The following is a 25,266-nucleotide window of genomic DNA, read 5'->3' as shown; positions in this document are numbered from 1 at the left end:
ACCCTTAAAATATTTGCTATAACATATCAGCTGAAATCGACATAATTTAGGCAGTAATGGGCAAATTATACTTCAAATATAATAGTACATTTTCACTTTAAATAGCCAATATAACAGAACTATGCCTTGCACAGCTCCAAGCTGCAATCTCACAATGTTTCCTATGTTGTATAACTGGAAGTCAGGATCTCTCACTGCCCACTTGATGGATTGGCGTGCAGTTATTTTCCTGAGTAGCCATATTGCACTTTGGTTCCAGATACGGTTGATACAAACAACAGAATACCTTTGGTGCAGAGTTCAGAGAGAGTCTGTTTTCCAATCCCTTTAAATGTTCACGTTAGCTTTGATAAAACTGAATCCATAGTAGTCTTATATTTCCCTATACACAATCCCTGCTTTCCTTATCTTCGTTTCTCTGTCATTTTCAATTGTATAATGCACTCTGTCTTCACCAGGATCTGTTCAAAACTATAGATTCTGAGACAACTGTAATTTGATTATCCAGTTCGATGTCTTTTTCAATTTTTCAAAAAAATTTTCAGCCCTATGCTATCCTCCAATCAAATGAACATTTCCTTTGAACAAGTTTGTTTGTAAGGAGGTCCAACTGCACCATTTCAGAATACAAAATAATTTTCAAACAAAGGGATATTTTCCCGTCCACAAAAATAGACTTTTCCCCAAGTCTCATAACTCCTCAAGTTGAAGAATCCTCCTCCAAATGGATGTACTTGCTCTAGTAACCTTTTATACATTACCTACCTTTATTTATGAAGGTTTGTAATGAGCCTTTTTCACTGTGGTGGGAGCCTTGGTCAAACCCAATGCAGTTCTGGCACACTGTCTGATGTAGACATGTGTAGCAATAAGAAGTAGGAGCTATGGCTGACCTTTCCTCATCCACAGGTGCTCAGACCACCTGTAGGACCACAATTATTTACCTGGATGGAATCAATGAAATGGGCACAGAACGAGAGTTGAACTTGGAAATCTGCCATTTATAAGAACATGAGAATTAGGAGTGGGAGTAGATGGTTCAGTCCCTCGAACCTGCTCTGTCATTTAATACAATCATGTCTGATCAACTCCACTTTGCTGCCTGCTCTCTATAACCCTTCAACCCATTAGTAATTAAAAATCTGTTTATCTCCACCTTTAATTTACTCAATGTCCCACCATTTCTGTGCACTCTGGGGTTGTGAATTCCACAAGATTCACAGCACTTGGACAGAAGTAATTTCTCCTCCTCTGCTTTAAATCTATTATCCCTTATAACCTCATATTCTAGCTTGCCCCACAAGAAGAAACATCCTTTCTATGTCTAGTTTGTCACTCCCTTTGGAATCTTGTATACCTCTGATTAGATCTCCTCTCATTCTCTTAAATTCCAGAGGATTAAGGCTGAAGCTACCCTGTCTCTCTTCATTGTACAGATCCCTCATTTCTGTATTCCATCTAGTGAACCCCCAATACAACTACATGTTTCCTCAAGTAAGGGGACAAAAATTGTATGCAATACTGAAGGTGCGGTCTCACAAATGCCTTGTACGGTTGCAGCAACACCTCCTACTTTATGCTCTATTCCTCTTGCAATAAAGGTCAAAATTACATTTGAGTTAGTTCTTCACTAGGAACTCAGGTGGTAGCTTGAATGTTTTATGTCAGGGAGCCCTTACCCTCCTGTATTGTAATTCATCCAATACGTGATTGTTAATAATTTTGATTTATTTAAATATAGAAAGATAAAATGATGTGGAAGGAAAGTCTAGCTTATTCACGGACTCTGTCTCGTGGAGTCTTCATGCTTTTAGCATGATGGTTCCCAATGTAGTCCACTCACTGGCAGCCTCCTAGGAGAAACAAATAACTATGCAGGACAGGCAGGGAGAAAAACATCTGGGAAATTTCACTCTGACCTTTCATGATAAATAAAGCTAGTCCACAAAAACCTGGCTATGCATTGAAAACTGGCAGAGCATTACTGTATACTGTATATTTGTCTGGTCTCAGTTGTGATATCGTGGAGAAATATGAACAGAGTCTAAATTTTTATTGAAGAGGCATGACTGAATGGGATGACAAAGTCCTTTCCTCAGGGCCTGTTGACTTAAGCAGGAGAACTATATCCTCTCATTTCGACAATGGCAGAGGCCATATGGATGCTCAAAGAAAGGCATAGGGAACAGTTATATGGCTGCAAACACAGCAATCCCAAATTTACCTCGTATTTGGTGGTGTGAGTAAAAGTCAGGTGCCTATGATGCACCTAACTCCTGGGTTTTATTAACATGTTCTGATTTCAAGATGCTATGGAAGTGAAGAGATGGCTGCTGGGCAGGGTAACAAATGGGAAGATCATGCATATGGCTCCCCAGCTGACTCTGAATTACCATGAAGAGATGTATCTAGGCTTACAGAAATGGTCAAAAGCATCTTTTGGACATGCTGGCTCGAAGTTGTATTGGTGCAGCCAAGCAGCAATCAGGAATTTGATCCCTTCAAGATGCATTCGTCAATCTTAAAGGGACTGTGCAATATAGGAAATTAACCATGCACAACAAAGGAATCTCATAGGGGTATTGCCTTAAATCACTGAAAATAGGATATAATAATATTTTGTTTAAAAACAAACTAGCATTTTGATTATTAAGTTATTAACCTAGTTTATCAAATCTGCTGTTATAGCTTCCTTTAGAAGGATAGTAACAATTATCTGCTCATGTAAGAAATGGGCATTTGTCTCTGCAAGTGTCTTACGGCTTTTGTCTTTACACCTAGAATTGTATTCCAGCACTGCAATGAGGGAGTACTGTACGGTCAAGTGGAATTTGTGACAATTTATTTAAGAAGCGTAAGAGCTTCTTCTGATGTCTCCTCTTGAACTGGGGGTAGTTGGAATAGCAACAGAAGATCTATTGAATATCCTTCTTGTTAAGGATTCAGAACATTGGGATAAATGAGCTACAGGTTTCAACCCAAATCCTGGCACATTTCTCCTACATATCTGGTTTAGATTAGATTAGATTCCCTACAGTGTGGAAACAGATCCTTCAGCCCAAAAAATCCACACTGACCCTCTGGAGAGTAACCCACCCAGTCCCATTTCCCTCTCACTAATGCACCTAACACTATGGGCAATTTAGCATGGTCAATTCACCTGACCCGCACATCTTTCGACTGTGGGAGGAAACCAGAGCATCCGAAGGAAACCCATGCAGACACGGGCAGAATGTGCAAACTCCACACAGACAGTTGTCTGAGGCTGGAATCGAACCTGGGACCCTGGTGCTGTGAGGTAGCAGTGCTAACCACTGAGCCACCATGCTGCCCCAATTGCTGCCATCGAAAAGCCCTGGGAATGGGAATAAATGGGAAATGACTTGTCCTTGCCGTGTTGAACTTCTGAGTATGTGTATAAAACAGAAGTTGGAGTTTTGCACCCGTGGAAAGTGAGCTGTTAGAAATTGACAAGCTTTTAGGACATTTGGAACTTGATAAGGACATTTGGGGGGAGAAAACGATTATTGACATGCATATAGACAGCTACATTCATTATCATCAATTAAAAATTACATTTGACGGTTGTAAAAGTGTAAAGTGGCAGTTGCAGCCACAAGATTTAAAATTGGTAGTGGCTGCAAACTGCTGTTTTACATCTTAATCATCATCAAAAGTATAATAGTTAACCGATGACCGTGAATGTAGCTCTCTGCATGCATGTTAATACTCTCTCTCCCTGACTAGTGAGGAATGTACAGCTAGCAGTATAAGCTCAGCACACTGGTTAGACACAGCTTAAAGTTGACACTGACTTTCTATAATATAACAGCAATATTATAAAGTATATTATTGTGCAGGGCTTCAATGCTCCTGATTAAGTAGGATTCTAATGATGTACAAAGTTAATTCATCCATGGTTGTTTTTGGGTTGGATTCTCAGAGTCACTGCATTGCCTGTAGTAATGCTAATCACCGCTGTAGAAGCAGGAAGTCTGCCAATTATTAGGTTGATTTTGTGTGTAAATGCAGATGGTATATGTTATGCTTGTAGTGTGACAAACTGGGAAAATGTACAAATATATGCTGCTTTTTTTTCAAATAATATGCAATAACATTTTGAATGTTAAAAGTTAGTTCCGTTCAGGAGGTTCCACTGAAGAGAACAACCTTTGAGGCTGCAGTGTTCACAGACTGGGATGAATAAAACCAGGTTTTACATTGCTGCAGAGTGATCGACACTGCTGTTAGTCACATGAATACTCCATGCGCAATGCTGTAAAATACAGCAGCGTCAGCTCGACTAGCTTGATGAAACACCATGGATGACAATGTAGTTACATTCAATACCAAGCATTAGTTTAAATATTAATTCTTATTTGACTGAACATAGTTAGGCAATATATAGAAATCCAACAGAAGAGGAAATTTTCTGATATTCTTGTCATAAATGTGACCACGCCTCTGTCAATGCAGATTGTTGAGGGTGTCTGTGTGTCATCACATTATATATAATGCTGGAGCTGCGATTGACTAACAGGAGCTGTCGGGCATCTAGCATTACGTATTTATGCAGGCGAATGTGTTTCTTTAGGTGTACTGCAGCATTCTGAACTTTTGTTTTGAAGTTTGATTTAAAAGGAATGGCTGGAGAAAAAAAGGCAGATTGTGGCACTGTCCTAAGCAAACATTGTCTAAATACATATCTGTTTTAGTATTAAATGAATATAGGAGATATGCATTGAAGATGTGAATACAACATCTGAAGTATGTGACTGCAGTGCAGCATTTCTTTGAGCTGATTCATTCGTAGAATTTAATGGGCAGGATTTTTGATGTTCAGTGTTTGAAATATACTACAACTTAAATCAAAATTGTAGCCTTTTTTCTTATTGATATTCCTGGTGATAGAATTCAAAGTAATTACTAATTTTAAGACAAAGTGACTGCATTGACTAATAACATTTAAACGTTTATACTGCATGTGAGTATGATTAACTGTTCACATTTTGTACCAAAATCTTTGATACATGTGTGGTTCTGAGGGAATGATGCATATGCTCACCCTATTTGATGCCACGTTGGCACGATGGCTCGATCATTACCACTGCTGTCTTACGGCAGCAGGGACCTGGGTTTGATTCCACACTTCATGTGTCTCTGTGGGTTTCCTCCAGGTGCTCTGGTCTCCTCCCACAGTCCAAAGGTGTGCAGGTTAGATGGATTGGCCATGCTAAATTTCCCATAGTGTCCAGTGATATGCAGGCTAGGTGGGATAGCCATGGGAAATCAGGGTTAAAGGGGTAGGAGAGTGGGTCAGGTGGGACACTTTTTTTAGAGAGTTGTTGATGGGCCAAATGGCCTGCTTCCACCTTGTAGAGATTCTATGATCTATGAACTATAGAACGTGCTTCAGTGTATTCTGAAGATTGAGAAGTTAATCAATTGTGTTTTATTTCAGTCAGCACAGATTCCTTCATACACTATGCGCTAATCCAGCCATTGCTAAATCTTATTCAATAGCTGGCTGCTGGTGGTTACAAGGAAGAAGCTTTTATATTGGCATTGCCTCCGGGGTGTGAATGAGGAGATGGTACTCACCGATGGCAGTTGCTTCAGAGTAAAAATTAGGCAGCAAGTCAACCCGTGCTGCATCTTAACATACCCCAATGCTGGTAAAAGAGACTTTAAGGCGATCTATATGATGGAAGGTTGCATATCAAGTAGAAGAAGGGGGAGATACAAAACAAGTATTTTGCATCAGTATTTACTGTGGAAAGGGACATAGAAGGTATAGAATGTAGTGAAATAGATGGTGACATCTTGAAAAATGTCCATATTACAGAGGAGGAAGTGCTGGATGTCTTGAAATGCATAAAAGTGAATAAATCCCCAGGTGTACCCTGAAACTGTTTGGAAAGCTAGAGAAGTGATTGCTGGGCCTCTTGCTGAGATATTTGTATCATCGATAGTCACAAGTGAGGTGCCGGAAGACAGCAGGTTGGCTAACTTGGTGCCACTCTTTACGAACTGTAGTAGGGACAAGCCAGGGAACTATAGTCCAGTGAGCCTGACATTGCTGGTGGGCAAGTTGTTGAAGGGAATCCTGAGGGACAGGATGTACATGTATTTGGGAAGACATGGACTGATTAGGGATAGTTAACATGGCTTAGTGCATGGGAATTCATGTCTCACAAACTTGATTGAGTGTTTTGAAGAAATAACAAAGAGGATTGATGTGATCTATATGGACTTCAGAAAGGCATTTGACAAGGTTCACCATGGGAGATTGGTTAGCAAGGTTAGATCTCACGGAATAAAGAGAGAACTAGCCATTTGGAAACAGAACTGGCTCAAAGGTAGAAGACAGAGGGTGGTGGTGGAGGGTTGTTTTTCAGACTGGAGGCCTGTGACCAGTGCAGTGCAACAAGGATCGGTGCTGGGTCCACTACTTTTCATCATTTACATAAATGATTTGGATGTGAGCATAAAAGGTAGTACATTTGCAGATGACACCAAAATTGAAGGTGTAATGGACAACGAAGAAGGTTACCTCAGATTACAATGGGATCTTGATCAGATGGGCCAATGGGCTGAGAAGTGGCATTTAATTTAGATAAATGTGAGGTGCTGTATTTTGGGAAAGTGAATCTTAGCAGGACTTATATACTTAATGGTGAGGTTTTCGGGAGTGTTGCTGAACAAAGAGACCTTGGAGTGCAGGTTCATAGCTCCTGGACAGTGGAGTTGCAGGTAAATAGGATAGTGAAGAAGGTGTTTGGTATGCTTTCCTTTATTGGTCAGAGTATTGAGTACAGGAGTTGGGAGGTCATGTTGCGACTGTACAGGACGTTGGTTAGGCCTGTAGTTTTGGAATATTGCGTGCAGTTCTGGTCTCTTTCCTATCGGAAAGATGTTGTGAAACTTAAAAGGGTTTAGAAAAGATTGCAAGGATGTTGGCAGGGTTGGAGGATTTAAGCTACAGGGAGAGGTTGAATAGACTAAGGCTGTTTTGCCTAGAGCGTCGGAGGCTGAGGGGTGACCTTGGAGAGGTTTATAAAATCATGAGGGGCATGGATAGGGTAAATAGACAAAGTCTTTTCCTGGGGTGGGGGAGTCTAGAACTAGAGGGCATAGGTTTAGGGTGAGAGGGGAAAGACACAAAAGAGACCTAAGGGGCACCTTTTTTACACACAGGGTGGTGCATGTATGGAATTAGCTTCCTGAGGAAGTGGTGGAGGCTAGTATGATTGCAACATTTAAAAGGCATCTGGATGGGTTTATGAATAGGAAAGGTTTAGAGGGATATGTCTGAGTGCTGGCAGGTGTGGCTTGATTGGGATGGAATATCTGGTCGGCATGGATGTGTTGGACTGAAGGGTCTGTTTCTGTGCTGTACATCTTTATGACTCCGTGACTCTAATTGTTCGAGAGAACTTGGAAGTGGCAATGGAAAAGGGAACTTTGGGGAAGGTATTGGGAGCAAGTTAAAATTCCAATCAGTTACCTTGCCAATCAAATAATTAGTGGTAAGGAAAAGTAAAGTTCGGCCCAAATATCTGTGATAATGAGAGTTTCATTGATCTCTCATAATAATTTCAAAAAATGGTGGTGGCAGTGTTACTTAAGGCAAGAAGCCATGTAGCTGGACAGGATGGAAACAAGTTCCTACTTCTCATTTTTAGAAATTCCACTAACCAATTTTTTTTTAATACATTGAATTGTGGGACAAGGAAATATTTATCTGAGTATAATGATTATGGTCAATAAAAATGTAGAAGCAATTAAAAATTAAGATACATCGATATATTACAATTTGTTTTCAAAATTCAGAGCCATCACACTCATTGGACATTACAAGTGTCCTTGGAAGGTATAAAATGGTATTTATGGCATCTAGCGTGAATCACAATACACACCATATAAGCAAAGACATTAGCTCACGTGTCATGGACACCCACTGTGGAAGTATGCACAGTAGGCAACTAGTGATAACAGTTAGTGTGTAACATTGGTTTGACACCAGTATTACCATTTGGAACTCCTCACTCCAGCTATGTCTGGGAAATGTTCAGTGGCAGGAGGGAAACTTCCCATCATCACTCGTAAAGGGATCAGAAACTACTTACAGCTGTAAGTTTTTGGGTTGGGGGTCACAGATTACCCAAAATAGCTGGTTGCGAACTTGGTATGTTTTAATGTGGTTTATTAAAAATCAACATTTTAGATATGATGGTTAAATAGGTAGGAAGTGCATTAAACCCATGACAGCTGATAACAACTTATTGATCCCAGAGGGCAAACGCAGAGATGGCACCTCGCAAGTGTGGGTCTCTGCAGCTTGCTACAACAGCCTTCTGCTCAGTTGTCATTGTTAGGAAGCTCTTCTTGCAGTCATCCTCCATCCTAACCTTCCCTGGTGCTCCTTCATAAAAGGCAGCTGCCTAACACGACTGCCCCTACTTCTGAGCGCTCATTGCTAAACTTTCTCTGTAGGATCCACTTGTCTACCTTATGTCAATTACTTGTTCTGATCTTTCTAACCAATGAATGCAGACATTCAGGGATCACATTTTCATTATTTTAACTCGAGCATTTTACTTCACTTCATGCTGGGATCCATTTGTTATTTTTTACTAGACATTTGTATGGATAAGAGATTACAAGATGCAACCCTACTGACTGAGGAATGTCAGCATTCCTGAAACAGGTGACCTTGATATTAGGGATTGTTTGCTTTCCAGAGAGAAGAGAAACAGGCTTTAACTAAATAGCCTCAGACTATGCCTACTAATTTTATAAGAATTCTATAATATTCTGGTCAGACTATAACATAGATTAGTTGGCTGATTGTAAGTACAAGTCAGTGCCTTCTGGAATCCTTTACTTTCGCTAAAGTCTGACAGTTGTGAAGCAGCTGCTGAGGGAGTTGAAGGCATATGGTATGCTTGCCTTCATCATTTGGGGCATAGAGTATCAAACTTGGCAAGTCACATTGTAGCTGCATAGAACTTTAGTGAGGCCGCATTTGGAATATTGCGTACTGTTCTGGTCATCACATTACCAGAGGATGTGGGGATTTTGGAGAGGGTACAGAAAAGGTTTACCCGAATATTGCCTGATTTGGAGGGTATTAGTTATGAGGAGAGATGGGGACAAATTTGGTTTGTTTCTGCTTGAATGTCAGAGGCTGAGGGGCCACCTGGTAGAATTATCAGAGGCATAGATAGAATGGATAGTTGAAGTTCTTTTTTTCCCAGGTTTGAAATATCAATTAGTAGAGCAAATGGGCTTAAAGTAAAAGGGGGAAGGATTTGAAGGAGGTGTGAGAGGAAGGTTTTTACACAGAGGCTGGTAAGTGTCTGAATTGTGCTGCCAGTAGAGATGGTGATGCAAATACAGAAGCAGTGTTTGAAGAGGCATCTTTACAGATACATGAAGAGGCAGAAAATAGAATTATTATGGACCATGTAGAGGCATAAGACATAGGAGCAGAAATTAGGCCATTCAGCCTATCGAGTCTGCTCCACCATTCAATCATGGCTGATAAGTTTCTCAAGCCCATTCTCCCGCTTGCTCCCCCTAACCCTACATCCCCTTGGCAATCAAGAACCTGTTGATCTCAGTCTTAAATATACTCAGTGGCCTGGCCTTCACAGCCTTCTGTGGCCATGAATTCCATAGATTCACCACTATCTGGCTGAAGAGGTTTCTCCTTATCTTTGTTCTAAAAGGACTTCCCTTTATTCTAAGGCTGTGCCCTCAGGTCCTCATCTCATCCTGGTAATGGAAACATCTTCCCAACATCCACTTTGTTCAGGCCATTCAGTATTCTGTAAGTTTCAACTAGATCCCCCCTCATCCTTCTAAACTCCTTCGAGTATAGACCCAGAATCCTCAAATGTTCCTTATATATTAAGCTTTTCATTCCTGGAACCATTCTTGTGAACCTCCTTTGAACATACTCCAGGGCCAGTACACCCTTCCTGAGATATGGGGCCCAAAACTGTGCACAATACACCAAATGTGGTCTGACAAAGGCCTTATAGAACCTCAGAAGTACACCCTGCATTAATATTCAAGTCCTCTCAAAGTAAACACTATTATTGTGTTTGCCTTCCTATCTACTGACTCAACCTGCAACTTTACCTTGAGAGAATCCTAGAACTCCCAAGTCCCTTGGCACTTCAGACTTTTAAATTTTCTCCCCATTTAGAAAATAGTCCATGCCTCCATTCTTCTTACCAAAATGCGTGACCTCACACTTTTTCTCATGTTGAACTCCATCTGCCACTACTTTGCCCACTCTCCTAACCTGTCCAAATCCTTGTGCAGTCTCCCCACCTCCTCAATGCTATCTGTCCCTCTATCTATCTTTGTATTGTCTGCAAACTTAGCCAGAATGCCCTCAGCTCCTTTATCTAGATCGTTAATGTATAAAGTGAAAAGTTGTCCCAACGCTGAGCCTTGCGGAACACCATTTGTGCTGCCCATAGTGAGAAAGACCCTTTTATCCCCACTCTGCTTTCTGCCAGGCACCCAGGCTTCTATCCATGCTAACACCTTGCCTCTAACGTCATGGGTCCTTATCTTACTCAGTAGCCTTGTGTTTGGCACTTTGTCAAAGGCCTTCTTGAAGTCTAGGTGGATAACATTGTTGGCTCTCTTTGGTCTAACCTGCTGGTTACTTTCTCAAAGAATTCTAGCAGATTTGTTAGCCATGGCCTCCCTTGATGAAACCATGCTGACTTTGCCCTATTTTACCATACACTTCCAAGAATTCAGAAATCTCAACCATCACTCCAGGATCTTCTCCATGACAGAAGTTAGGCTAATCGGTATGTAAGTTTTTGTCTTTTGCCTTACTCTGTTTTAAATAGGGGTGTCACATTAGTGATTGTCCAATCCTCTGGGACCTCCCTGACTCTGGTGATTCCTGAAAGATCATCACTAACAGCTCCACTATCTCTTCAGCTATCTTCCTGAGAACTCTGGGGTGTAGTCCGTCTGTCCAAGTCATTTATCTGCTTTCAGGCCATTCAGTTTTTCTAGCATTTTCTCCTTGGTGATGGACCCTCACTGTCCTGAAATTTTGGGATATTACTCATGTCTTTCACCATGAAGACTGACATGAAGTAATTATTTCATTACTCAGCCATTTCTTTGTTCCCGACTATTATCTCTCCAGCGTCATTGTCCAGCGGCCCAGTGTTCACCTTTGCCTCTCTTTTACTTTTACATATTGAAAGAAACTTTTACAATCTTCCATTATATTCCTGGCTAGCTTACCCTCATATTTAATCTTCTCTCTCCCCTTTTATTTTGTTGCCTCTGTTGGTCTTTGTAAGCTTCCCAATCCTCTGGTTTCCCACTGCCCTTCACTTTTTATGCTTTGCCTTTTGTTTCCTGCTATCCTTGACTTCCCTAGTCAGCCAGGGTTGCCTCATCCTCCCTGTACTATGCTTCTTTTTCCTCAGGATGGGTCTCTGCTGTGTCTCCTGAATTACTTCCAGAAACTCCTGCCATTGCTGTCCCACTGGCTTTCCTGCTAAACTCCTCTCCCGGTGAATTCTATCCAACTCCTCCCTCATGGCTCTGTAGTTGCCTTTATTCAGCTATAATTATGTTACCTCTGATTTTATCTTCTCCTTCGCAAATTGCAGAGTAAATTTAATCATATTATGATCACTGACTCCTAAGGGCTCCTTCACATTAAGTTCCCTCATCAAGTCTGCCTCATTGTGCAACACTAAATCCAGTATTACCTGTTCCCTAGTGGACTCCTCCACAGGCTGCTCCAAAAAGCCATCTCATAGACATTCCACAAATTCCATTTTTTTGCAATCCACTACCAACCTGATTTTCCCAGTCCACCTGCATATTGAAATCCCCCATGACCATTGTAACCTTGCCTTTCCTACATATATTTTTTTGTCTCCTGGTGTATCTTGCATCCCAGTTCCTAATTACTGTTTGGAGGCCTGAACATAACTCCAACTTTTACCTTTGCAGTTCCTCAATTCTACCCACACAGATTCTACACCATCTAACCCTACTTTTTAAAATTTAATTTCTTACTAATAAGGCAACCCCACCCACTCTGCCCACCTGCCTATCTTTTCAATACGATGAGTATCCTTGAATATTCAGCTCCCAATCCTGATCCCCTTGCAGCCACATATCTGTGATGCCCACCAATCTCTTTTTTGCCAATTTCGATTTGCACCACAAGCTCATTTACCTGATACCTTATATTGCATTCAGATATAATACCTTCAGCCCTGTATTAGCCATCCCTCTTCTCATTGTTATTAGTTTGTGCAGTGTGCTTGAAGTTTGATAGCTAACCCTTTCCATACATTCTGTCCTATTTGTGTCTGTGCTAGAGATTTTAATAACATCTCCTGAGTTCTGCACTCTTACCTCTTCCTTTAAATCAGGTGTCCTAATTTCCCCCATAACTGAATGCAGCCCCCACCCCCCACCTTTCTCCCCCATTTAGTTTAAAGCCCTGTCTACAGCCCTAGTTATGCGATTTGCTAGGACTCTGGTCTCAGCATGGTTCAGATGAAGACTGTCCCATTGGAACAGGTCCCTTCTTCCCCAGTACTGGTGCCAATACCCCATGAATTCAAACCCGTTTCTCCCACACCAACCTTTGAGCCATACATTTACCTGTTTAATCTTATTGACCCTGTGCCAATTAGTTCATGGCTAAAGTTGCAATCCAGAGATTTTAGGTTTAGAAAAATGTCATGTGTCAGTACAGACTTGATGCACCTAGGAGCCTGTTCCTGGGCTGTTCTATCCTTTGTTGAGTTGCTGCTAGTCTTGTGTGTAAGAAGGCATGTTTTATAAGCTGCAGTATGACTTGGAGATTGATTAGAGGAGACAGAACAGGACCCACTACTGAAAGAGGGAAAGGACTGAAAGAGGGCGAGAAGGGCATAGAACAGGAGTGCCTCCGCGAGGACTGTGTGGGATAAGGCAGGACTTCAGTAAGAACAGTTGTCACTGAGGTCTACTGAAGCAATAGCTGCAATTAAAGAGCAGAGAAAGTTAATTGTGGCCATGAAAGTTGAAGAAACAAGCCCTTTCTAGGCAGTAGCTTGGTATATTTGCCACATCTTGCATCTTTTCACTGTTGTTTAGGAAGGTTACTCAGCAGCTTTACTTAAAAGGAGCTGAATTTATGTAATACCATTACCAGATCAAGGTGATGGAATGAGCAAACTCATTCTGTAGGTTTGTAGGAATTCCAACTTAGAGTGTTATTGATAGCACGCACTTCACTTTGCATGTCTTCCATGCAAACTTTGCCTTGTATCAAAAGTGGAAGGTATTCCACTCTGTGCTCTGGTATGAGAGTATAATCAAGATATATTAACTGACCTTGATCATTGAGTCAGTTTTTAATAGTGCAGAAAGAAGATATTTGGTCCATCATGTGTGCATTGGTCATCAAGCATCAATCGATTCTAATTCAATTTTCCAGCACGTACCCTTGTAAGCTATGGTGTTTGAAATGTTCACCTATATCATTCTTAAGTATCCTTTTCAGACAGTGAGTTCCAAATATGCTCAGCCCTGGTTGAAAAGATTGAGGTGATCACCTTTTCTGCAAATCCCCTCTAGATGTCCTCCTTACATCTAAAACTATGCCCCTTGGTTATTGACTCCTCTTCTGAGGGGAACATTTCTCCCTGTCTATGCCTCACAGAACTTTGTACACCTCAATCAGATCCCTCGTTTGCTGCTCTAAGGAAAACATTTGTCTTGTCTTCCTTCATAGCTGAGTCTCTCCAGCCCAGGCCAACATCTTGGGTAATCTCTCTGCACTCTGTATAGTGCAATCACATCATTCTTGTAGCGTGACAGCCAGAACAGCACACAGTACTCTGGCTGTGGTCTAAATAATATTACCATATACAGCTCCATCATAGCCTCTTTGTTGTACTTAATGCTATGACCTAACAAAGACCACTATCCTATACACCACCATATCTACCTGTTCTACTGCCTTCAAGGGTCTATTGGCATGCACTAAACCATCCCTCTGATCCTCTGTACTTCCTCAGGTCCCAACATTTGATGTGTACTCCCTTACCTTGTTAGTCCTCCCAAATGTATATTACATAGAACATCGAACAATATAGCGCAGAACAGGCCCTTCGGCTCTCGATGTTGCGCCGACCTGTGAACTATCTCAGCTTGTCCCCCTACTCTATCCCTAAATCATCCATGTATTTATCTAAGGATTGTTTAAATCTCCCTAATGTGGCTGAGTTGACTACATTAGCAGGTCGGGCATTCCACGCCCTTACCACTCTCTGCGTAAAGAACCTGCCTCTGACATCTGTCTTAAATCTATCACCCCTCAATTTGTAGTTATGCCCTCTCGTACAAGCTGACGTCATCATCCTAGGAAAAAGTATTTCACTGTCTACCCTATCTAATCCGCTGATCATCTTGTATGTCTCTATCAAATCCCCCCCTTAGCCGCCACCTTTCCAATGAGAACAGACCCAAGTCTCTCAGCCTTTCCTCATAAGACCTCCCCTCCAGACCAGGCAACATCCTGGTAAATCTCCTCTGCACCTTTTCCAATGCTTCCACATCCTCCTTGCAATGGGGTGACCAGAACTGTGTACAATATTCCAGTGTGGCCACACCAGCGTTTTGTATAGGTGCAGCATGATACTGCAGTTCCAGAACTCAATCCCTTTACCAATGAAACTAACACACCCTATGCCTTCTTCACAGCATTATCAACCTTTCACCTGTTCAAGATTAAGTTTCATTTGTCACTGTTCAATCCATCTGACCAGCTAGTCTATATTGTCTTGTAGTCTAATGCCACTTAGTTAACCAATTTTCATGTCATCTGCGAGCTTACTTATCATACCACTGACATTTGACACAAGCAGCAAGGGACCGAGAGCTAAACCCTATGCTATTCTAAAAGTCACAGGTTCCAGTCACACAAACTTCAAACATCACTGTCTGCTTTTGCCACTGAACTAATTTTGGAACCAATTTGCCACATTGCCCTGGATCCCATGGACTCTTTGCTTCTTAACTAATCTGCCATGCAAGATCCTGTCAAAAGGCTTACTGAAATCCATGAAAACTGCATCAATTGCATTTATGCTCATCTACACACCCAGTCACTTCTTTGAAAAAGTCAATCAAATTTATTCAGCATGATCCCTCCCTTACAAAGTGATGTTGACTATCCTGATTAATCCTTGCTTCTCCAAGTGGAAATATTTCTGACCCTCCAGAAATTTTTCTAATAGTTTCCCTATCACAGATCCTACACTAAATGGCCTGTTGTTCCCTAGTTTATCCCTACCACCCTTATTGGATACTAGAACCTCTAGTCAGCTGGCACCTCTCCTGTGGCCAGAGGTAATGTGAAAATTACTGTCAGAACCCCTGCAATCTCCTTCCATAACTCCCTACAGCAACCTGGACTATATCTCCTCTGGGTTTGTGAACATATCTGCTTTCAAGCCTGATAAAACTCATTCAAGAATATCACAGTCCCCCTTCCTGATTCCTCCACCTGTGTCATCCTTTGTGACAGTGAACTCCGATGCAGAGTATCTCACTTAAAGCCTCAGCTATGTCTTCCTGCCCCACACGTGGATTGACACGTTGGTCCCCAACAAGCCATAATCTTTCCCTCATTGTTCTCTTGCCCCTAATATACTCTCAGAATGTCTTTTGAAAGTGTATTACCTGCAATGCATTCTCATGTCCCCATTTCTCTCATAATTTCTCTTTCAATCAACCCATGTGCTTTCTATACTGTAGGCCATCTGCTGTTTCAAGCCTTTTGTATATACCATAACTTATTTTTTTCCTTATCCAGTACATTCCTTGACATCCAGGAATATCTGAACTTGTTGGTCCCACCCTCCACTTTTACAAGAACATGTTAGCCCTTAACGCTCACTTTTATCCCTTTAAATGTCTCCCATGCACTTCCTGGATTTTACAGCAAGTAGTTGCTCCCAGTCTACTTTGGCCAGATCTTGTCTTGTCTTATTGAAATGGTTTTCCTTCAATTCAGGATCTTTGATTCATCTTTGACCTTCATAATTGCTTTAAATCTTACAAAATTATGGTCACTACTTGATATATTTAGCTTTTTGCAGGACTGCATCTGAGTCCTCAGCATTTCACTTTGGCATTGACTGTGTGATGACCATCTTGTCCCACTTTCTCCTTTAATGTTTTCTTAGGGCCTCCTAGCCTGCTGCAGTGTAGCCCCACTCTTTCCACCTCCTTCACCAAGGCATTCAGTGTGCTGCCTGACCTACTTTAAGCATGATGGCTTCCAGATCATGATGTTCTTAAACATTTTTCCACTTCAGAGTGACCAATACAAGAACATCTACCACCTTTTCTAGTCACTATGTTCCTCTACTTAGGAGATGCAGGCTGGCTTTAAGTAATGCTAACTAGTGATTAAGTTGTACTTCCCCCTCATGATTTAGGCTACCTGCTGATGCCTGTAGCTGCAGAACAATGCATTTAATGGTGACTATTCATGACAATACTTGAGAAGTCACAAAATCGATACTTTACTGGTATCACATTGCACTACCTTGGGATAATTGCACATCATGAAGCCTAAGCTCACATTTTGGGCAGTATCCAATTTAGCCCTGAGCACAGAATTAGTCCTATGATTACATGAAAATATATGTTAAACATTTTAGAGATATGTAATTAAGCCATGTATTTTTGGATACTTGCAGGAAACATATCAGCATACAAAGAAAAAAATGGATGGGTTATCATGAAGTCTCTGTGAAACATTTTTCTTGTGTTTACTGTCTCACAGAGAATCACAGTTGGGTTCATGCCCAGCAACTCCTAATGTTTTCCTTGTCAGGTTTAAAGTGACTTGAGGGAAAATAGCTAAATTTTAAAAATAGTTATGCTGAAAGTATTTGATTATTCTGGGTTGCCAACAAGTTTTTCAATCAGGCCATTAGTTTTACATTTCTTACTTATTCTCTCATTGCAGTATTATGATTTTGAATAATTTCTATAGCACTGTTTGAAGGACACATAATTTGGAGAGGCTTCATTATAGTCAGACTGAAGTGACTTCTTTTTAATACAGAAACATTTCTTCCAGTCCAAGTTGGGCTGTATCGAATGGTTGAAAAATGTGTTGCTAGAAAAGCACAGCAGGTCAGGCTGCATCCAAGAAGCAGGAGAATTGACATTTCGGGCATAAGTCCTTCTGCTGTGCTTTTCCAGCAACATATTTTTCAGCTCTGATCTCCAGCATCTGCAGTCCTCACTTTCTCCTGTATGGAATGGTTAAATGCCTATCCCATAAATGGAGAATTCCATTGATCTATTTCAAAAATGATTATTGGTTTTAAAACATCAAGGAATTAACTATTTTTAAAAAAAGTTTGAATATAACCAGCTTTAGGCCAGCAGTGTAATGGACTTACCTTGGTTTTCAGTGAAAGTTGCGTAAAGCTTTGGTTTTATGGAAATTAATACTTACTGCTGACTGTTTGGAATTCCTGTTTACAATTTTTATTCCATTAGTGGAGTAAAATGTATGCAAATTGATAGTATTTCTCTTTTACAGTCTGACAGCAATGCAAGCTTCCTCCGTGCTGCCAGAGCAGGGAATCTGGACAAAGTGCTTGAATACCTCAAAGGAGGGATAGATATCAACACATCCAATCAGGTATGTATAGTTATTAGCATTTTTGAATACTGTGATTCTTTATTGAAAATTCCTATGACTTGAGTAAAAACATCTTAGGAAAATAATCAGAATTTTGCTGGTCTGTCATGGAAATACAATTTTTATATCTGCATAAAAGTGTGTTTCTACTATTTCTAAAGTTCTGAGGAAATTTACAAACATTAATCTCTTTATATTTCACCATCCACTCTCCTACCACTCCCACCCCCGTCCATGTTTTATTGGGTAGGATTTTGTAGTCTGTGTTGAAGTAAGGGTGCTTACCATTTGCCATGAAGTAAATAAGTTTTGCTAAGTATTTCTGGGATCTTTATTTTGAGAACTTCCACTCTGTCACTATATAATGGTGCTGCAACTGATTACAGGGTTCTGTTCCCAGTGTGTAACTGGAGTTATGTCAAAGCAGACAAGTGCACCCCCTCCCTGCACGCACACACACAAATGCACATAATGGGCAAAAAGTAGAAACCAAATAACTGTCAAAAAGCTTTTTTTTAATTTTTAATTTAGAATAATTTTACAGTAAATTATCCAGTGATCATTTAACAGAATTGTGAGATTCTAAAAGTTTTTCGCAGTAAAACGTCTGCTTATCAAAGTTGATTAATTACACTACCATTAAAAACCCAGTTATGCCTGATGAACAAAGTGTGACTTTTTTAAGGGGTTTCCAGTGAAGAGGTAGGAGCGGTAGAGTTAAAATTCTCACTGAAGTGGAGCAGATGTGCAGTGGGGTTGAACAGTACAGTCTGTACCAATACAAATGCAAGATTAAAATGTAGACTCTCCTGCTCCTTGGATGCTGCCTGACCAGCTGTGCTTTTCCAGCACGACACCTTTTGACTCTGATCTCCAGCATCTGCAGTCGTCACTTTCTCCTTATCCATAATTAAGTTAAATTTTGTGCATTTTCACGCTTATTTGCATGTGCCTAGCATCCTGAAGTTGCAGTCAAAGGAGTAGAAAGGACAAATGCTGACATTTCACAGTCAACTCCTCCTGCCTAATGCAAAACTTAGCACAATTGTTCATTAGCAACCTTTGGTTGCCCTCATTGCATTGTCACATTTAGGAATGTTACATTGTAGTTCATCTTATCAATAAATAACTTGTGAACCTTCACTGCTATTAAAATTACATTTGAAATAGTGTATCACTTCTATGGCAGAAACAATAGAACATAAATGAATTTTGTTGTATGCAACTTGTTTATATTGATTTAGATATTTTATAATTTTAATATCGTAAGTCTTGCATTTTGAGGCTATGGTATGGAGGAGCCACTGTTGAACTGGGGTGGACAAAGTTAAAAGTCACACAACACCAGGTTATAGTCCAGATTATAGTCTGTCCCACAATTACCTGATGAAGGGGTAGTGCTCCAAAAGCTAGTGCTTCTAAATAAACCTGTTGGATGATAACCTAATGTTGTGTGTGATTTTTACCTTTATACACTTTCAGGTTCAGAAGCAATAAAGAATCACTGTATTCACCATCAGATTAGGCCACTAATGAATTACTACATAGGTGCATCAGTTCAGAACATTTATGTTGAAAGATTGTGAGCCAGTAAACTAGTCTGGACAAGGCACATGTAAAAACAGATCTCAACTTCTGAATCTAGTAATGCAAATCTATTTCAATTTACAAACATTCTCTTGTTTGCTGAAGTGGGAACAGGTTGTTTAGTAGTTGCAATATTATATGAGAGTGTCATGTGTCTTGTGAGCTCTGTGTGGTGCTAACCTCTCTTGTTTCTGTCTTGTGGACTGTGACCCACATTCTCTGCTGTAAGCTGCAGTCTCAATCTTCAGAGAGTTAATGTAATGTAATTCAGAGGGTTAATACATATGACCCTCCTGATAGTAGACAGTTTCCTTTAATATGTCCAGTCAGTTTTAGAGCAATGTCATGCTCTGTTGCAGGAGAACCTCTTTTATATTAGCTGACAAACTTAACTATTACTAAATTTTACCATGTGGATGCAAAGAAATGTGTTATGATTTGTCAAGAACATTTCTTACTTCAAAAATTCGAATTTGCATAGTTGTCCTTGGCTACATATCCAAGAGTATAAACTAACTTCTAGAAATAATTAAGAACATCAAAAATGTGAAGACACCAAATTGACAACACCCCATTGGAGACTTGATGGGCAGCATTCAGATTTTTCTGATAAATGTTAAGTAAAATTAGCACTTCCAGCATTGAACAGCTTCACCAACAATGTCATTTTCCCAGCTCCCTTGGGATGAGAATAGAGGTTGTCAGGCTCAAGAAAATTAGGGAAAAGTTGATTTACTGAGGAGTTCTAACCTCTGTTCACTTTTCCCAGAGATAACCTGAAGCTGGTGATAGCAGCCAACACATTAGTAGTGTTATGCCAATGATTCCAGCACATGTTATTATGAAAAGTCAAATAATAGGCAGAAACCTGATTTGATAGATTACACTTTGATTTGTTTAGGTCTTAATAAAATGTCTCTTCCCAAAACATAAACGTGCAATGCTGCAGATTTTGCTTGAACAATGAAACTAAAGTTTAGTAATAAAACAAATGAAAATAAAACAAAATAAACCAAACAATCTAATTTTGAATATCAATTCAAAAATTTTAAACACAAAGCAAAAGTATAATCACAAAACATTGCTGTATAAATTGAAAAGAAATAAAACCACTTTTGTATAGTCGGCAAGTACACCTCTGGTACAAGACTCAAACCACCACTCATAATGCTCACATCAGAATCTCTTGGTAGGTTTAAGTTACTTGTGACTTCAACCTTTAGACTACAGCTGCAAATAGCTTCCTTGTGAAACTATTATTCACCTCAGCTTCAATGTACTCCACTTTAAGTAATCTCTATATGGTTTTACCTCAACAATTTTTGTCTGGGGCTATTATTAGCTCGCCCAGTTTACCAAATATTCTCACCTTCTCAGGACCTATAGTCTATACATCATTCCTATTCCAATATTTTCTCTGGACTGTCGAAAGCTCAAAGTAAAAATGAACCCAAAAATATTCCTCTCCAAGCAATGGGTGTTCCCCTAATACTTCTTAAAAAGTTCCAGAAGCCTCCAAAACCATAAGGCTCCATTATTTACTTTATTGGAATAAAAAACAACGCAAGATAAACAAGTAAATAATGAATGGTGCACACAAACTGATTTATTCTAAAACTAGGCCCCAAATAAACTGGTATAAAAGAAATAACCATGGCTACAAAAATATTTGAAAGTTATTAATTAAAATTTGAGACATACAGAAAACTCAGAGGTCACTAACTCAAAAACCAGAAACCCAAACTTACAATATACCTAATTAAGGTAGTTAAGGGATTAATTTTCAGCAATCTCTGCAGCACAAGGCAGTGTTTCCAGTATTGCACAGACCTGGACTGTGTCAGCCATCCCACTGCACAGGCAACAGCAGCATAGTGTACTGCATCAGATTATAAGGCCTTTTAATGTCATTGCCAAACAAAAAGGCTGACGAATTGCCATAATAAACATTTTCCATAACTTAAGGACCCTCTCCAGAGTAGTCACTCAGTGCTCAGACTGATTGTGTGCTAGCAACTTCCCTGATAATAATGGCACCTCCAATGTGTACCCACTGCTCCTGCTACTTCTCAGTTATGGTTGAGTTTTGCCAGTCACCAAGTAATGGGCCTCACTATTTGCACTGCTTGCTTCTGGAACCCATTTGAGTCTTTAATTGTTCAGAGGTTCCACAGGCGGCAGCTTCAATGACCGGCTCACACAAGACTGCAGCTGAACTTCCATCACTCATTTTTACTGAGCTTTCGACAGTCCAGAGAAAATATTGGAATAGGAATGATGTATCACTGTTGTGAAAGGGCTCAGCATCCAGAGCTAGTCATGATACCTGAAAATTTTCAAAGTCTGGAAGATTTGGCTGAAGGCATTGAGCCACCTCTCTTTGATATTCACGAATATTACATCCATAAGTTTCCCACTGTAAATGACCTGGGAGTGGATTCTTGGGTTGGGCAGGTTGAGATCACTAATCGCTAATAACTGATCTGTGCAACCATATAAATGCTTTAAGAATAGGTCAGAGACTGGGTATTCTGTTTAAATGTCTCACCTTGTGTCCTGTCCAGCAACTGCATGATCCATATCACAAATCTGAAGGAAAGCTTATCACATGATTATTATTTCAACCCCACCCATTTAGTTAGGAGGCTTGATACTATTCAGAATAAACTATATGAGTGGTCTATGTCCACCATCTTTGGATTTGTTGCACTCTCACTGGCATACTGTGGCTGCTGTCTGTATAATCTATTGGATTTTCCTGTAGCACTTTGCAAAGGTTTCTCCAAAAGAATCCCAGACCTCTGTCCTCTGTCTCTAGAATGACTGCGGTAGCAGGTGCATCCAATTCTATGGATCTCAGATTCCTGACTAAAACATATCTACTGTACCTAAAAGCATGATGGCATATTTTAGTCAAACAGACTGCTCGAGAATGCCACCACATTCTCAACTAGGGACGAACAATAGATGCTTGCTTTTTTGGTATACCCAAATATCCATTTTTTTTTTCAAATTGGCTATACCTTGTTGCTGCAATTAGACAAATATATGTATGGCTTGAGTTTCTTGAATACAGAATGAGGGATTTACATTTTGTATCAGTTGCCTTGATTTTATTTACTAACTGTTTTAATAGATTTTAAATGGATCAACTGCTTGTCATCCAATCATTACAGAGATCCACTTCCAATTTCATTGCTTTTAAAAAGTTACGTTTAGAAGAACAAACTCCCATTTCAAAACTCTTTACAAAGATTTTTGAAAAGTTAAACTAAAAGGTAATGCAGGTTGTATCTTGAAGTCCAGAGATTCAAGTGATAGTGTAGTCAGTTCCAGTCAAGTTATTTTGACTGCTATATTTTTCTTTTAATGTGTCTGTCTAGATGTAAATACTTGAAGTTTAATGTTTCCTTGCATTTATTAACATATATTTTACATAGTGTTTGAGAGAGTTCTGCTTTCAAATTTCTCTACAGCTGAGATATTGAAGTAAAGACCCAAGTTAAACAGAAAACATTTCAAAAGGGATGTCTGAATGGAGTCGATGAAAAACATTTGTCAATTACTTTTGTTTAGGTTGCAGATGAACCAGAAAAGTTGTATGTTTTCATAAATGATAATATGCAAACTTTAACTGAAGGATTCAGTGTATATACCATTCATCATATTAATTCATTTGAATACAAGTAATTGTATAAATGTACATTTTTCTAATGAAATACAGTTATATAATGGTATATCTATTTTACTGTTACAGAATGGCCTCAATGCATTGCATCTGGCAGCAAAAGAAGGGCACGTGGATCTTGTGCAGGAATTATTGGAGAGAGGTGCAGTTGTTGATTCATCGACAAAGGTAATATCTGATTTCAAATCCACTGAACAAAATACTTCCTTAAATAGTGTCATTATTTTTAAAGACTGCTATTGCATAGGAACTCCACACTCCTGTAGTCAGAATAAAATGGAGATCCTGAGGTCAACCAGCAGGACATAGCATATGTCCTCTATGGCACTTTGACTACATCATGTGAAGTTGCATTTCCTGCTTTTGATGCTTCGTGCACCAATCCATTAATATCTTAGCTTCCGAAAGCAGAGTTTCTGCTGAAGCTAATTATCAAAGTAAACAGAGCATTGGAAAGGGTTAATCAATCAAAATCCTTTTCTCTGAAAATGTTGGAGAAACCAAAATGAAAAAAACAAGTCTAATGCAAACTTAACAAGCCGGAAGGAATGATTAAAACAAATCAAGAACTAGTTATCCGATGTTCATAAGCTTGGCCTGATATGATGAAGAAAGAAAAGATTGTGGATAAATGATGTCATTCCTGAGAAGGCTAAAAGTATAAGCAATGATTCTTGATCTCAACTCAGAGGGTTTCTCAGAGAAAAAGTATTTGGGACAGTTACTTAGAGTTTAGGGGAATACAAGGTAATAATTTAGAACTGTTGAAACTTTATTGCTGGAACAGCACAGCAGGTCAGGCAGCATCCAGGGAACAGGAGATTCGACGTTTCGGGCACAGGCCCTTCTTCAGGAATAATTTAGAACACTGACTAACCAGAATAGTAGCAACAAAATATGACTGTTAGTGGTGAAAGGTGGATTGTCTAACAGGTGAGAAGTTTTCCCTTGTATGCTTTCCAAGAGCTTGAGAGAACAGTGATAAATTTGGTCATGATATTGGAGAACTATTCAAATTTGGGTCAGGTTTAGGTTATGTACAGAATTAAATGATAAAAAGGAGAGTGGCAGTACTGTGGGAAAGAATATTAAATGAAGAACAATAAAGTAAGGGTGGTCTGAAAGGTGAGAAGGTGAAATTGTTAGAATATATGAATCAGGAGTGGGAGTTGCCCATTCAGCTCTCCTAGCTTAATCTGACTGTAACCTCAAATCTGCACACTTAGCTATTTCTGATAACCTTTCAACTCCTTACTTCATATGGATCTATTTACCTCTCGTTTCTAAAAAAAAAATCAAGGACTCTGCTTTCGCCTCCTTTTCAGAAGAATCCTTTGGAGAGAATTTCAAATACTCATTGCCACAGAAGGCTGTGGAGGCCTGGTCATTGAGTATATTTAAGACTGAGATAGGTAGGTTCTTTTTGGTCTAAAAGGTATAAGATAAGAATAAAGAATACTGTGGGTTAATATGACAGTGTAGTAAGGAATACAGTTTATACCTTTATTAAAAAAGAAAAAAAAATGCCTGTGCTGACAAACCACATTTTATTTTCAATTCCTGGCTATAATTCGAAGTTACTTCTTTCAGACAGTCTTGCAGAGTAGCTCTGATGTGAGTCTTCAATATTGAATTCCAGGATTTTTGCTCAGCAACGCTGAAGGAACAGTGACTGTAACAACGTATGTCATGGTTGAGCGGATGAGTGGAAGGATACTCTGTTGGGTGGTTGGAACAATGGTGTAGTTGGCACAGGTCAGAGATGTGATTGTGCAGTTTATTGCGGTGTTGGTTCAGTTAAACAGTTTAATTACTGAGTTAGATAAGCATTAATCAATGGAATAGTTCCAGGATAGGAGTTCAGGTAAGTCTCTTGAGTCTGACGCAAGTCTCTTACACTGGTCTCAATGTCTGAGAGTTTCACTGAGGGTTTCAGGCAAGGGGAGTTTATTGGAAGCTTAAGCGTCCCAAGCAATTTTAGTACTTTAGATACATTGCAAGGTCCTATTATGCATCTGTCAACTTAAGTCCAGATGTTGGATTAGTGGTGCTGGAAGAGCACAGCAGTTCAGGCAGCATCCGAGGAGCAGTAAAATCGACGTTTCGGGCAAAAGTCCTTCATCAGGAATACAGGCAGAGAGCCTGAAGCGTGGAGAGATAAGTGAGAGGAGGGTAGAGGTGGGGAGAAAGTAGCATAGAGTACAATAGGTGAGTGGGGGTGGGGATGAAGGTGATAGGTCAGGGAGGAGGGTGGGATGAAGGT

At 39.9% G+C, this 25,266-nt stretch overlaps 1 protein-coding gene across 34 annotated transcripts in view; it reads left to right on the top strand.

The window, feature by feature from the left end:
* Positions 1 to 25,266, top strand: part of ank2b (ankyrin 2b, neuronal) — an 892,118-nt gene that overhangs the window by 585,568 nt on the left and 281,284 nt on the right. For 33 of the 34 annotated variants that reach the window (XM_043697316.1, XM_043697278.1, XM_043697441.1 and 30 more), the window contains 2 exons: positions 17,627 to 17,728; positions 23,073 to 23,171. The exons of the other annotated variant lie outside the window; for it this stretch is intronic. In XM_043697316.1, the coding sequence (XP_043553251.1) occupies positions 17,627 to 17,728; positions 23,073 to 23,171 (201 nt within the window). The remainder of the gene's footprint in view (positions 1 to 17,626; positions 17,729 to 23,072; positions 23,172 to 25,266) is intronic. 34 annotated transcript variants of the gene reach the window in all.

Source organism: Chiloscyllium plagiosum, chromosome 1 (assembly GCF_004010195.1).
Source record: "Chiloscyllium plagiosum isolate BGI_BamShark_2017 chromosome 1, ASM401019v2, whole genome shotgun sequence".
Lineage (NCBI taxonomy): Eukaryota > Metazoa > Chordata > Chondrichthyes > Orectolobiformes > Hemiscylliidae > Chiloscyllium > Chiloscyllium plagiosum.
The sequence above is the reverse complement of the archived record's forward strand: the minus strand, read 5'-3'. Positions and strand labels throughout refer to the sequence as shown.